Genomic DNA, 13,241 nt, shown 5'->3' on the forward strand with positions numbered 1-13,241 from the left:
AATTCCCTGTTTGGGTTCTACAACTACTCATGATTTTATACATCTCTATTATATTTTCTTTTAAATTGCTTCTTTTCTAAGCTGACACCCTAATCATGTTTGTTGCCCTTCCCCGCAGTTTTTCTATTATATCATTTTTAGAGAGGAGTGTGACCAAAACTTCATGTGGTACTCAGGTTGTAGGTGTTCCCTGAATTTATACAGCGTCATTACGACAGTTTCAGTTTCTATCACTTTCCTAATGGCTCTTGGCATTGTTAGTTTTTTTGTTTGTTTTGCTTTTTTGGGGGAGAAAACTGCCAGATTTCTCTTATGCACTTATCGATGTTTCCACAAACTTCCTGTTTGGTAACAATTAATTTAGACATCGTTATTTTGTGTGAGCTTGCACACAGACAGACCATCTGACCATGGATGCGTCTATGCGGATCCCGTTGTGGTTTTGTAGAGACTGGCTTGCACTTCTCACTTACAGAAATCCAGGTTGGGGTGATCATCAAATGTGAAACGTGCCTATTGGTGGACTCTCTCAGCAAGCGAGAAAAGCATCCGTGACCATGAGGAATTCCTTGAGAACATTCTTGTGAAGACATCTAAGGCTGAGGAAGCTATCCAGCTACTAAGGTCTGCTGGCATACAACTGGAGGAGGAGGAGATGGCTGTGTCTCAAGGAGGACACTGACAACTAATTGCTTCTGGTAGCAGGCAGTGCTCCACCCCTGCTCCCAACCCACCTGCTGTAGTTCTGGAGAACCATTATGCTGCCCTGGATATGAGACAAGTGCTATCAACCATCCCCCACTGCCCCCAAGTAGAAGAAGCCACACAACCCCAAATTTGTGAGGTCTGTAACCACCACTCCCAGGAGAAAATGTTTGGTAGTTTTGTTTGGATACTCTCTTCTGAGGTGGACAAATGAATCCATCTATCATCCTGACATGAGATCTCGGGAGATAAGCTGCCTATCGGGTGCCCATATCCAAGACATTACAGAGGGATTGTCAAGGAGCATCCACCCCTCTGACTACTACCCCATGCTTCTCATCCATGTGAACACTTATGATACTCCAAGGTGTCATGCTGAGCAGATCAAAACTAACTAGAGGGCTCTGGGTATAAGGGTGAGGGAGTTTGGGGGCACAGCTGGTGTTCTCTCATTTTTACCATACAATTACAAATCTACTGGAATATAAATAATGTATATACAATAGTACAGCATTAGTATATACAATAGTGTAAACAAGTTATTGTCTGTATGAAAGTTTGGTTTGTACTGACTTTGCCAATGCTTTTTTACATAACCTGTTGTAAAACCAGGCAAATATCTAACATGAGTTGATCCACACCCTGGAAAAACCTCTCTGTCCCCCTTCAGTACATGTTCCCTTAGGTTGAGGACCACTTTCTTACTGACCCAACTTCTGTTAGCGAGAGAGACAAGTTTAAGATTTTTCTTAATTGGCTCAATAAAAGAATATTGCCTAAGCCACCTTGTCTCTCTAAAATTGGTTTAGGTAAATATAATTTAAGATATTTTCTACAGTAACCTATGCGTTATTCATCAAGTAACAACTACACATTATTCAAAAACTACTTCAAGATGTACATGTTATTTTTACTGAAGTCTACAGAGTGAATTTCACAACTTATTCTATCCTGAAGAAGATTTAAGAGAGGCTATAAAAGCTTTGAAAATATGCAGCACAGCAGGTATACAAAGGGCAATCCCAACACACTGATTTTCTATCCTCAAGCATTCTCTCACGTAAATGCCTCTCCCACCTTAACACAAGCCAAGTCTAAAATAATTCCAAAAAGAACAAGTAAAGCTTTTTAAAAGTGTCCAGACTTCTTCCACATTTAAAGAAAATATTCAAGTCACCTGACAACTTTCACCCTGATGGACTCATTCCTAAAATGTTGGGGGAAACTATATCACATATCCTGGAGGTCACACATACAACCAAATTCCACATACATAATGATTATTGATACATTAAAAAAACAGGAAAAGGAACACCCCCACCTCCTGTCCATGCTACATGAAGCAATTATGGATAGTCCAAAAGCAATTTTATGTGTAAATTTTAAAAATTAATACTTTAACAGGCTGGTATCAAAGGATATGAAACTATCAGGCAAAAAGATCCCTCAAAGATGTAAATATCAATTACTTTAGAGAAAAAAAAACTTAAAAGAACATTTAGGTATTTAAAAAAATATAAAGTCTCATTAAAAAGTCTGGAAATACAAAGTTAAAATTTCATCTTAAAAATTATATTAAAACACAGACTTATCCAGTTTAAGTAATTTACATAACTGTATTTTCTTTCATTTTCTGCACTACTGCCAGCCAACTGCAGCCTCTGCACCCTTTATAAAAGGGTAACATTTTGATAAAAACTTGATGAAAGGCTTTAAATAAAAAGAGTGACAGAAATATTAATTAGTATTTAGTAATATTAAACACTAATATTATGACTTCATTTGTGTCTCACATAGAGCCAATGAACTCTTAAGTACATTATTTTAATTCACTAACAATATTTCTATAATACAGTAGTACCTCAATTTAAACAAGGGTTGCGTGCCTATGCACCCTCACATAACCTGAATTGCGCAAAAGTTGGCGGGGGTGGTTTTTCCCCCTGGGCAGAATGCACATTCTGCAGCTGGGGAAGCAGCAGGAGAACCTGGAGCTTCTTTTGAAAGGTAAGTCCTGGAGTTGTGGGGGGCAGCTGGGGAGGGTTAAGCCTGGAGATGTGTTGGGGCCATGGGAGAGAAGCAGAGGGTTTAGCCAGGGGTGAATTAGGGCTGCAGGGGGGCGAGGGGTGGAGTTGAGTGGGAGATGCATGTGGGGGGAGTTGAACCAGGGACAAGGGTTGGAGATAGAGCCACACACAGGAGTGGTGAGCCGCAGCTGTGCTCAGGTGGTGAGCCAGGCAACGGGGTGTTTGAACTGGGGCCGGGGAGGCTGGGAGTGGAGCCAGAGTTGTGCATGGGGGTGCCGGGGAGGAGGGCTGAACTGGGGCCGGAAGACATTGAGCTGGAGCCACACACAGAAGGCTGAGCCAGAACTGTGCCTGGGAGTGGATTGAACCAGAGCCTCATGGTGTTGGCGGGGTAGGGAGGTTGAGCAGGATTTTGAGTTGCATTAAAGAGAGTTAAGCGCAACTCAAAATCATGCATTTCGAGAGTTTACTGTACATAATGGTGACAATCCTCCATACTGAACCCAGGGTTTATAAGTAAATGAAGGCTTTCTGAACAGCCAAGTAAGATTACGTAGGACTTCTGGCCCTTTATTCATCCAAGTATCTTACAACATTTAATTAATAATCAATATGAGATATGAATTAGTTCCAATCAATAGAGGCATAAACACAGTTACAGAAAGGGCAAGTGACTTTGGCAGAGGTCAAAAAGTCACTCAAGTAACAGAGACAGAACCAAAAGCAATCCCACACTGCCTCTTCACAAAACCCTTCAACTAGCTCAGCAAACTAGAACTTCTGCACAGACACATTCTGCAGGAGCATCCATTTAGTCTTTTTTGAAAATTTTGCCTTTGATTTCTCAACTATGTTTAAACATAAGAAAATATTGAAAAGCTTACATTTCTCACATCTTCATAACAAATACACAAAACTATCTTCTAAAACTGAGTGAGGACTTCTCTAATGCTTACTGTCAATACCATCACAGTTATCAGTCTAGCAATCATTGACACAAAGGGCTAAATTCAGAGGTGATTCTAAGGCAGTGTTTAAGTCAGAGCAGCTGTAGTGTGCCATGGGCAGGTGCTGCTCTGGCCATGCTGGAGCGCCCCTGCCCACAGCATTCCCAGGCTGGGCTGCTGTGGACAGGGGATGCTCTGGTTGCAGTAGAGCACCCGGCAGCCACAGTAGCCCCACGGGGCTGGAGCAACCCCCTGCCCACGGGAGGCAGGAGGCTGTTCAGACCTTACTGATTAACCATAGCTGGTAAACCTAATTTGTTTAGGAAATTAGGCTGAAGTTAGGTTGGAAATAACCAAGAACTAAACTCCAACCTCTTATCAATACAGACCACCCTCTGCCACAAAACTGAAAAGACACAGGCAGATGCAACTATAATCCGAAGAAATAACTTCTAGGGTGGAGTGTTAGACATGAAAGTGTCTACTCATTCTATAACCTCTAGGCTGAAACTACCAATAGGTTACTAAAGAGCATCAGCTGTGACACAGACACCACTGCATGAAAAATTGTTCTGTGAATAGTCTATTCTTCTCTCTCTCTCTCTCTCTCACACACACACACACACACACACACACAGTCAAAAAGCCATCACATGATTTTTGGTCCTCTCTGGGACTCGACTGGAACCTGTGAAAGAAAGGTGAAGACCTCCACATTTCATTAACCAGACCCCCAACCAATCCAATACTGCCCCTACTAATAAAACAAAAAGGAGTCATGTAGCACTTCAATGAGTGACAAAATAGTTTATCAGGTGATGGGCTTTCATGGGACAGACACACTTCTTCAGATCATTTTACTGCAGTATTTGATCAGGGTTATTCTTTCACAGAGCCTCTGCCTCTTGAATCATATTATACAAGAATGTCAGCTTTTTTGTCTTTAAAAAGTAAGCTTCCAGTCCTCATATTGCAGGGAAAAAAAGCTTAAAAATACAAACTCTGAAAGCTCAAACACTAGGGCTATGGCTACACTATGTACAAGTGTATCCCAAAATAGCGACTCGAGGGCTAAACACCATATGCAAAATAGCAACTCTATTTCGAGTGCAGTATTCTGTTTCCACTACTCCTCAAAATAGTCATTGTACAAATTGCATAAGTTATTTCGAGTTACGGCTAGCCTAGAAGACAAATAAACAGAACCTTAAATTTATTATTGTCTTAAAAACTGGCATTTTAGAAATCTCATTGTGTAGTCTCAGTTATATTTTTAAAACATTTGGGCTATGTCTACACTAGCACACTACGTCGACGTAGCCTGTTTTGAAGTAAGAACATTGCAACAGGCTACTTTGACACGTATCGTCTACACATCCTCCAGGGCTGGTGCCACTGACATTCAATGTTGAAGTAGTGACAGGGAATATCAAAAGGAGCCGCCCCGGAAGGAAATGCGCACTGTCCACACACACACACACAAGCACTCTCCATCAAAATAAGGGGCCAGCAAAGCCTGTGGATGTGGTCACAGGCTGGACTAGCCCTTCTGGGGCAAGAGCAAGCCACTCCCTTAAAGGGCCCCTCCCAAACACACACAGCCTGCACAGCAAAAGGTCCACAGTGCTGACAACTGCCTGCAGACCCCATGCACACAGCATAGACTCCCAGCTGCTGCAGCAGCAGCCGCCGCCGCCGCCAGAAGCACAAGGCTAAGGGCTGCACGCGGCGACCACAGAGTCCTGCAGGGGCTGGACAGAGCATCTCTCAACCCCTCAGCCGATGGCTGCCATGGAGGACCCCACTATTTCAATGTAGTGGGACGTGGATTGTCTACACACGCCCTTGAACGTCAAAGTATGGCGCTATTCCCGTCTTTGGATAGGAATAGCAATTTCGACGTCTCACCGCCTAACGTTGATTTCAACGTCGAAATAGCGCACGGCACACGTAGGTGTGACGCGTGCTATTTCGACGTTGTGCCAGCTACTTCAAAGTAGCTGGCTAGTGTAGACGCACCCTTGAAGTTGCCAGAGAGACAGTAAATTCTGACATAAAACTTCTCCACGTAAGTTGGTGCTGACATACTTTACCCTTGTGGGGTGAGGGGTGGAAGTGGCTCTTCACTCTGCTCTTCCCTGTCCCCCATGCCTGGCAAAAGAGCAGTGCAAGGAACTGCTCTCCTGGAGGCTTTTCCCTTGCTGGTTCCATTGGCCAAAACTGACACTAATGGGAGCAGCAGGGAGATGCAGAGCCTCATGTGCTCCCAGGAAACTGAGCCTGGTAAATACCACCTCCCCTCCATCGCCCTCATGCATTCCCCTGTATTACCCACCGACAGCCCACTGCTGCACCTAACTTTCTGCCCAGACCCCAATAACACAGCCCCGCTGCTGCCCAGACCTTGCCCTCTCCACCACCATCTTGCTCCTGCACCCTATACCCTGCCCAGACCCTACTCTCCAAACCTAATCCTACACAGATCCCACACCTTACCTTTTACCCATGTCCTGCTCCCCCTTCCAGAAGCCCCCTCCAACACACTGAACTCTTCACTTATGTCCCCGCTACAGAACTGCAGGGCCCTTGACAAGAGTTAATTTAGCCTGGCATAAGCCCTGAACCTTATTCCTGCTCTTCCTCCCTGTGGGGCTGGAGTTCCAGGGGAGTGAGGTGAGTGTTTTTGAGGGGTTTTTTGCTTCCCTCTTTTTTGTGCCCCACCAACTGTAGGTCAGTGGGGCACACACAATGGCCCCCGATCAAAAAAAAATTCCCTACCCCTGCCCTAGGTGACCACTATGTTACCACACAGGAAATGGAGAGCTGCTGTTGTCAGTACCTGAAACAGAAAACAATGGTATTCTCATCAGTGCAATTTCTGGAATTTGTTGAGGCCAGTGATAGCAGGCACCACTCAGTACCAAGCAGATGCACCATTTCCAAATGATTATTCGTTATTATTTATCTTACTTTAATTGCGACTTTGAGCCTCATAGAGATCATGGATTCTGCAAATAAACAGAGGTCATGGGAACAGCCCAGAAGAAAAAAATTGAAATCAGAAAACCTGTTTTCAGTGTAATACTCAAGAATTCAGAAATGAAGCAAACATTTCCTACATCATTCACAGATTGACATCAGTTATGTCCCAAGCAATACAGTAATAATTGACTGTTATATCTCAACGTGTACAATAACGATAAAAAATCAGCGCTGCAAAGAACTTCAAGAGGCCCTCTAGTCCACCCCACCATGCAGAAACAAGATTACAGATATTTAAAGAAGGAGTGGGGAACCTATGGGCTACAGCTTACCTTGGTCCACTCTACAAGGTGTGAGACGGTACTGGTGCTACAGCCATGCAGGGGGCACCATGACTGAAGCAGCAGTCAGCTTGCACCCCTGCAAGGTGGGGAAAGCTCCACATCTCATAGGCCTGATATAGGCAAGCTGTGGCCGGATCCAGCCCCCCGGAGTCAGCCTAGCAGGTGGAAGCAGCTCTTGAGCTAGAGAAGTGCTCTGTGCAGGTACTGCCTGTCCATCACTCCCGTTGGCTGAACTATGACTACTACAAGCGGCAGGGGGCAGTGCCAATGCAAAGCATTTCCCTGAATTATCCGGAGTGACATGCATCCCTCCTCCACCCCCGACATTTGCACCAGGTAGCTTCTTGCACTCCACCCTCAACCCCTGCTCTTTCCCTTCCAGACCACACATCCACTTCACCCTACTTGTGCACCCTCATCCCTCCCAGGACCCTCATAGCTGTACCTGCTCCTGCCTCCTCCCTTCCACACCCTGCACCCCAAAAATCCACCCCAAATTTGGAAAGCAAAAGACTAATTTTGCTGTTGTAGCCATAGGGTAATTTTATAGGAATTCTGACAAAACACTTTTGAAATACGGAACTTCAAAAAGAGGTATTCAACTTCTGTAATTTCTCAAAAACTTATTGAAAAACATTCAATTTATTAAATACTCTTCAAATAGACCTCAACTCAAGAAATATTTCTGATTATGTCAGTAGCAAAACCTTGGAACTGTTTGCTGTGGACTTCTGAAACCTGATATGTGCTTTTGGTTTCTATTGAATTGAATGTATTTTCCTACACTTTTGATGACAACAAGCTTTTGTGGGCAAAGACCCACTTTGTCAGATGACTCAGATGATGAAGCGGGTCTTTGCCCATGAAAACTTAAGCTCCAAAATACCTGTTAGTCTATAAGGTGCCAAAGGACTACTACCTGTTTTTGAAGATACAGACTAACTTGGCTACCCCTCTGATACTTACACTTTTGATAAACTGACTAAACTTTGCTGGAGCTGTGCTGGCAAGGATGGTGAATGATGGCTATGTCCACACTCCTGTCTGTCACCAAACGTATATTTGTCAGCAGGCATAAGTGTGTGAAGAGGCATAATCTGTGACCAGCGTTCCCTGTAAGATGTGTGTTTGTGTGGCTACTCAGGAGAGTCTCAAATGCCACCCAGCCAAGCAGCAGAATGCCCATCACTAAGGTTTATATTTCTACTGATGGTGCACACTGACACATTTTGGTGCACATACAAAAATGTATTCTGCACAAGTATGGACAAAACCCAAACATGGATGGAAAAAAGTAGAGAGAACATTGTATGCAACAGTCATAGCCGCACTGGCAGACACAGCTATACCAGTAAAGTGAACATTAGCAATATGGCTTGTTTTTCTTGTGGGGATCAATTTTACTGTACCAGTAAAAGGTGCAGCTTTGGCAGTGTGTCTGAGATCACAGCGGGAGCATTCTGCTGGTATATTATTTCTACACCGTACAAGTCCTCCACCCCATTTATATGCAGCCTTTGTATGGAAAATGGTTTGGGTTCATCAAAGCTCTGGCTCCAAACCTACAAATGTTTATGTGAGCACAGAACTGATTGCTCATGGGCATAAAGTTAAGCAAGTATGTATAAAAATTAAAAGATAAGAGACATCTTTTGGCAAACCAACTGTTTGAATTCAGTACTTAACTCTACGTTATAAATATTTCAGAGTAGGAAGTGAGCCCCCATCCTAGACTGGGGCTAGTAGGCAGCATCACTTCAACTCCCAGTCCCTCAGTTTCTCCATCTCTAAAATTAAGATAATGATACTGACCTGCCTTGAAAACTGCTTTGAGATCTATAGGTGAAATGTGTAAGAGCTGTTAATATCAGCAGCAACAGACTGCTGTACATTCTGTTCCCTTGAATTTTTTGTGTCCATGTGCAGATTTCTTTTGTTATGAGCATCAACATGGACATGGACAGCATGTGGTAGAAGTGGTGCATGAGGGAGCTCAAGGCTTGGGCAAAGGGATGGGGTTCAGGAGGATGAGGCCTCTGGTGTGGGGCTGAGGATGAAGGGTTTGAGGTGCAGTGTTCTCCAAGGAGAGAGGACTCACCTCATCCTCTCTCTCCACAGCACCATGGGACTATGTGAGAGGGGCCTTTCAACTACCCCAGCAGTAGCAGTAGGCACAGCCAGGGATGGAATACATATTCTCCTGTCACCGCAGCTCTTGGACAACTGTGAGTTCAGGTTGGCAATGGAGGTTTATTAAACATGGGGCTTAAGAGGCAGTGTGCAGGGCTTGGAGGGAAACTCATGGCAGATCCAAGAGTATGGAACAGGGAAAAAAAGAGAATGAAGACGGGAGGAATTAGCAAATATAGATGAAAACAAGGTTGCAAAAATGCATCTTCCTCAATTTGTGTACATTCTCTCTCTATTCAGTCACCTGAATTTACAAATCAAAGAATCTTTTTGTTTGGAGAAGGTAAGAACCAGATATCTGTAATCCTAACATTTTAAATTTACAATACACAACAAACATCATCTGAAACATTCTTCCATCAGATATACAGGGAATTTTGTTTATTTGTCCTGTAAGGATGAAGGCTGAGCAGATCCCATCATGTTTAGAACTTTGTGTTTTTGGGGGACCTAAGTGTTAGAAACCTGATGTTTATGTATCTATGCCATCCCCTTCAGAAAAAAGAAGACAGACTAAACGGTGAAGGTGAGGCTCCTTCACTGGAAGTAATAAAAAACGGATGACAACAAGCACCCAGGGAAGTACTCTAGAAATAATACTTAGCACTTGCACAGCACTCTCTCTCCAAGTATCTCACAGCAGTTTACTAAATCTAATGAGTTAAGCCTTGTGACATCACAGAGATGTATGAAAATACTATCCCCTCATTTACAGAAATAGAGAAGCAGAATGGTGAACTCTCTATGAATTTTTATAACACAAAGTTGAACAATAAGAGACCTATGGTCCAGATGCAGTCCACCAGGATTAGTTCCTGGCAGGATGCCAGTGCTACATTTATCCATACATCTATAGGTATGACCAGTCCACAGATTGCCCCTCTCAGGCAATGACAACTGCAGCAAGTAGTTCCTGGTCCATGCTGCTTCCTGGTGCTCCCACGATTCAGGAACGGTGATCCACAGACTATGGGCACTGCAAGCAGCAATACTTGTGGAAACACAAATAAATAAAGCACCAATGGCTTGCTAGGGGCTAACCATCTCCATCTTATTGCCCACTCTTTGTCTATGAGAACTTCCTGTGTGACCTCAGATGATCCTGCTTCACAGAACAGGGGTTGGCTCAGCATAAAACACGATAGAAGCCTTGGCTACGAAAATCTAAGTATTTGATAAGGAAGAGCTCTCCCTCCTGCAGCATCAGTGACCTCTGAGATGCACTTAGCTCACTCATGAGTGAGAAGATGCAACTGGTATAGATCACACGCTCTCAAAATATGAGTTGGGACCCCAAAGTAGGCCACAAATCCCTTATAATTAGGTTGACAAGCCTGATTTGGCCCTAGACCCCAATAAGTCTAAAGCCCAAGCCACAAAACCCAGGGCAGACGCCCAAGGCCAAGCCTGCCTGCCCAGAGCAGTGGTTACAGGCTCCCAGCAGAAGCCTTTGGCCTTCAGCTTTGCCTCACTCCCCACCCCTCCACCTGAGGTAGAGGGACTCCAGCAGGCTCGGTCTCTAGTCCCCTCGCCCGGGGTCGGGCAGTAATTTGGTCTCAAGGGAAGGGCAGGGGTCAGAGTGCAATAAAGTTTGGGAGCACCTGATATACTCCCCCGAGCCCTGCCTGACATGCACCTGCTGCGGCTGCCTCCCGGGCTGCCAGGCGGCTGCCAAGCCCAGCCCGTCCCACGCTGGCTCTGAGCCCTGCGGCGGGGCGGGGGCAGAGAGTGCGGCCCAGGGAGGTGACTGAGGAAAAGGAAACTTCAAGCTGCCATCTCACAGCACGGAGCTGCGCGCGGGAGCTGAGGGGGGGGGGGGGTGTCGGTCGCTCGTGGGGGGGGGGGGTGTTACCTGGTGCAACCAGCACCCACTGGTCGGAGTGCGAGTCCGCCGGGCGCCGCCGCCCACTGTCCTGCATGGCCCGAAACCCCCGCGCTCGCCGCGGCCCGGCTCGGCCCCCGCATCCGAATAACGGCGGGACGGCGGAGCGCGGTGGAGGGGGGGGGCGTTCGCGCGCAATTCGCCCTGCCACCGGCGCTGCCTCAGGCCCGGCGGGCGTCCGAGAGCCCAGGCGGGGGAGGGAGCCGCGCCACCTGCGCGCAGAGGCCACGCGGGAACCCAATCACCGCTCAGAGGCCAGCGAAGCCCCGACCTGGGCCTGGCGCGCACCCCCCTCACCACCCCGCCCAATGGTACGAGCCCGCTGGGGGAGGCGGGGCCGGGCACGCTTCGCGCTCGCTCCCTGCGTGCGGCCCGAGCCCTTCAGCCGTTGTGAGGCGCTGCTAGGCTCCGCCTTTGGCTGAGGCAGGCGGACGACCGACCGTCCCCTAGCTCCGCCCCCGCGCCCCTCACCGCCCACGCGGCGGGTAACAGCGAGAACCCCCCTGGAGCCCTATCGCTTTAAATCCACTGCCTCCAGAGCGGGCCGGGGTGGGGCACAGCTCTCCCTGTTCAGCGGCGCTCGAGGGCCCTTGCCAGGTGTTGCTGGGGTGCAACCGTAGAGACGCGCTGTGCCGCCTGAGCAACGCGATTCCTGCCCGAGAGAAGCTTCTCCCGGCTGCTAACTCCGTCTCCTCCGGCAGGGGTGAGCAAACTCTTTGCCTTGGTCCACACTAGCCCCTCCCTTTCGAAAGGGACATGTTAATGAGCAGGTTTGAAAGATGCTAATGAGGTGCTGTAATGAATATGCAATGCTTCATTAGCATAGTAGCGGCCACGGCCATTCAAAAGTGCGGTTTTTTGAATCCCGTGCTGCCCGTGGAGACGGGACCTTCCCAAAGGACCCCACCAGTTTCGAAAGCCCTTCTTCCTACCACCAGATAGGAACAATGGCTTTCGAAAACTCAGGGACTCCTTTTGGAAGATCGGGCTGTGCACGATTCCAAAAGCCGCACTTTAGAGTTGCTGTGGTTGCCATTATGCTAATGAGGTGCTGCATATTCATTGAAGCGCCTCCTTAGCATCTTTTGAAACCATTCATTAACATACTCCTTTCCAAAGGGTCTACGTTTGCATTCCTCTTTTGAAAGGGCTTTCCTGTTTTGAAAGAGGTATGCAAATGACATAAATTTGCATATTGGACGCCTTATTTGCATATTCTTATTTTGAAATAGCTTTCTTTCGGAAGAGGAAAACCAGTGTAGACACTGCTCTTTTGAAAGTAAACCCAATCTTCGAAAGAATCCTGCTTCCCTTTTTTGGGGGGAAGAAGGATTCTTCCGAAGATGGGGTTTACTTTCGAAACAGCAGTGTCTACGCTGGTTTTCTTTCAAAAGAAGGTATTTTGAAATATGAATGTGCAAATGAGGTGTCAGATGTGCAAATTTGTACATCATTTGCATTTTCAATTTTCCTCATTTGCATACCTCTTTCGACAGAGGAATGCAAGTGTAGACAGCCTTTGGATTGGACCTCACCTTTCAGCCCTGCAGTTAGCAGCCCCCTCCCCCACCTGTCTAATGTAATCCAACATGAGGGAGATGCTGCTTATATTCATATGAGGAGAAAACCCTTGGAGTGCCTGTGAGAAAACAAGGCTAGAGCTGTAAAAACTTTATCAATTGGTATAGCAGTGTGAATGCACACTCATAGAAACAGGAGCACTTCAACGTCTTAGATGAAAACAAAAAGCGGTCAAGTAACACTTTAAAAACTAGCAAAATAGTTTATTGGGTGAGCTTTCGTGGGACAGACCCACTTCTTCAGACCAGAACAGACTCAATATTTAAGGCACAGAGAACCAAAAACAGTAAGCAAGGAGGACAAAGCAGAAAAAGATAATCAAGGTGAGCAAATCAGAGAGTAACAGAGAGGAAGCCGTGCTAGTCTATACGCTATCAAAACAAAAAGCAGTCAAGTAGCACCTTAAAGACTAGCAAAATAGTTTATTAGGTGAGCTTTCGTGGGACAGACCCACTTCTTCAGACCACAGCCAGACCAGAACAGCAACAGCTGTGCTGGTCTGGCTGTGGTCTGAAGAAGTGGGTCTGTCCCACGAAAGCTCACCTAGTAAACTATTTTGCTAGTCTTTAAGGTGCTACTTGAC

At 46.2% G+C, this 13,241-nt stretch overlaps 1 protein-coding gene across 1 annotated transcript in view; it reads right to left on the reverse strand.

The window, feature by feature from the left end:
* The window catches only part of RNASEH2B (ribonuclease H2 subunit B), a 67,700-nt gene extending 56,540 nt beyond the window's left edge, over window positions 1-11,160 (reverse strand). The window contains 2 exon segments of the mRNA XM_074982685.1: window positions 11,048-11,136; window positions 11,138-11,160. Of these exon segments, the coding sequence (XP_074838786.1) occupies window positions 11,048-11,136; window positions 11,138-11,160 (112 nt within the window).
* Between the last annotated feature and the right edge of the window lie 2,081 nt (window positions 11,161-13,241).

The sequence above is a fragment of the Carettochelys insculpta genome, chromosome 1 (genome assembly GCF_033958435.1).
Source record: "Carettochelys insculpta isolate YL-2023 chromosome 1, ASM3395843v1, whole genome shotgun sequence".
Taxonomy (NCBI): domain Eukaryota; kingdom Metazoa; phylum Chordata; order Testudines; family Carettochelyidae; genus Carettochelys; species Carettochelys insculpta.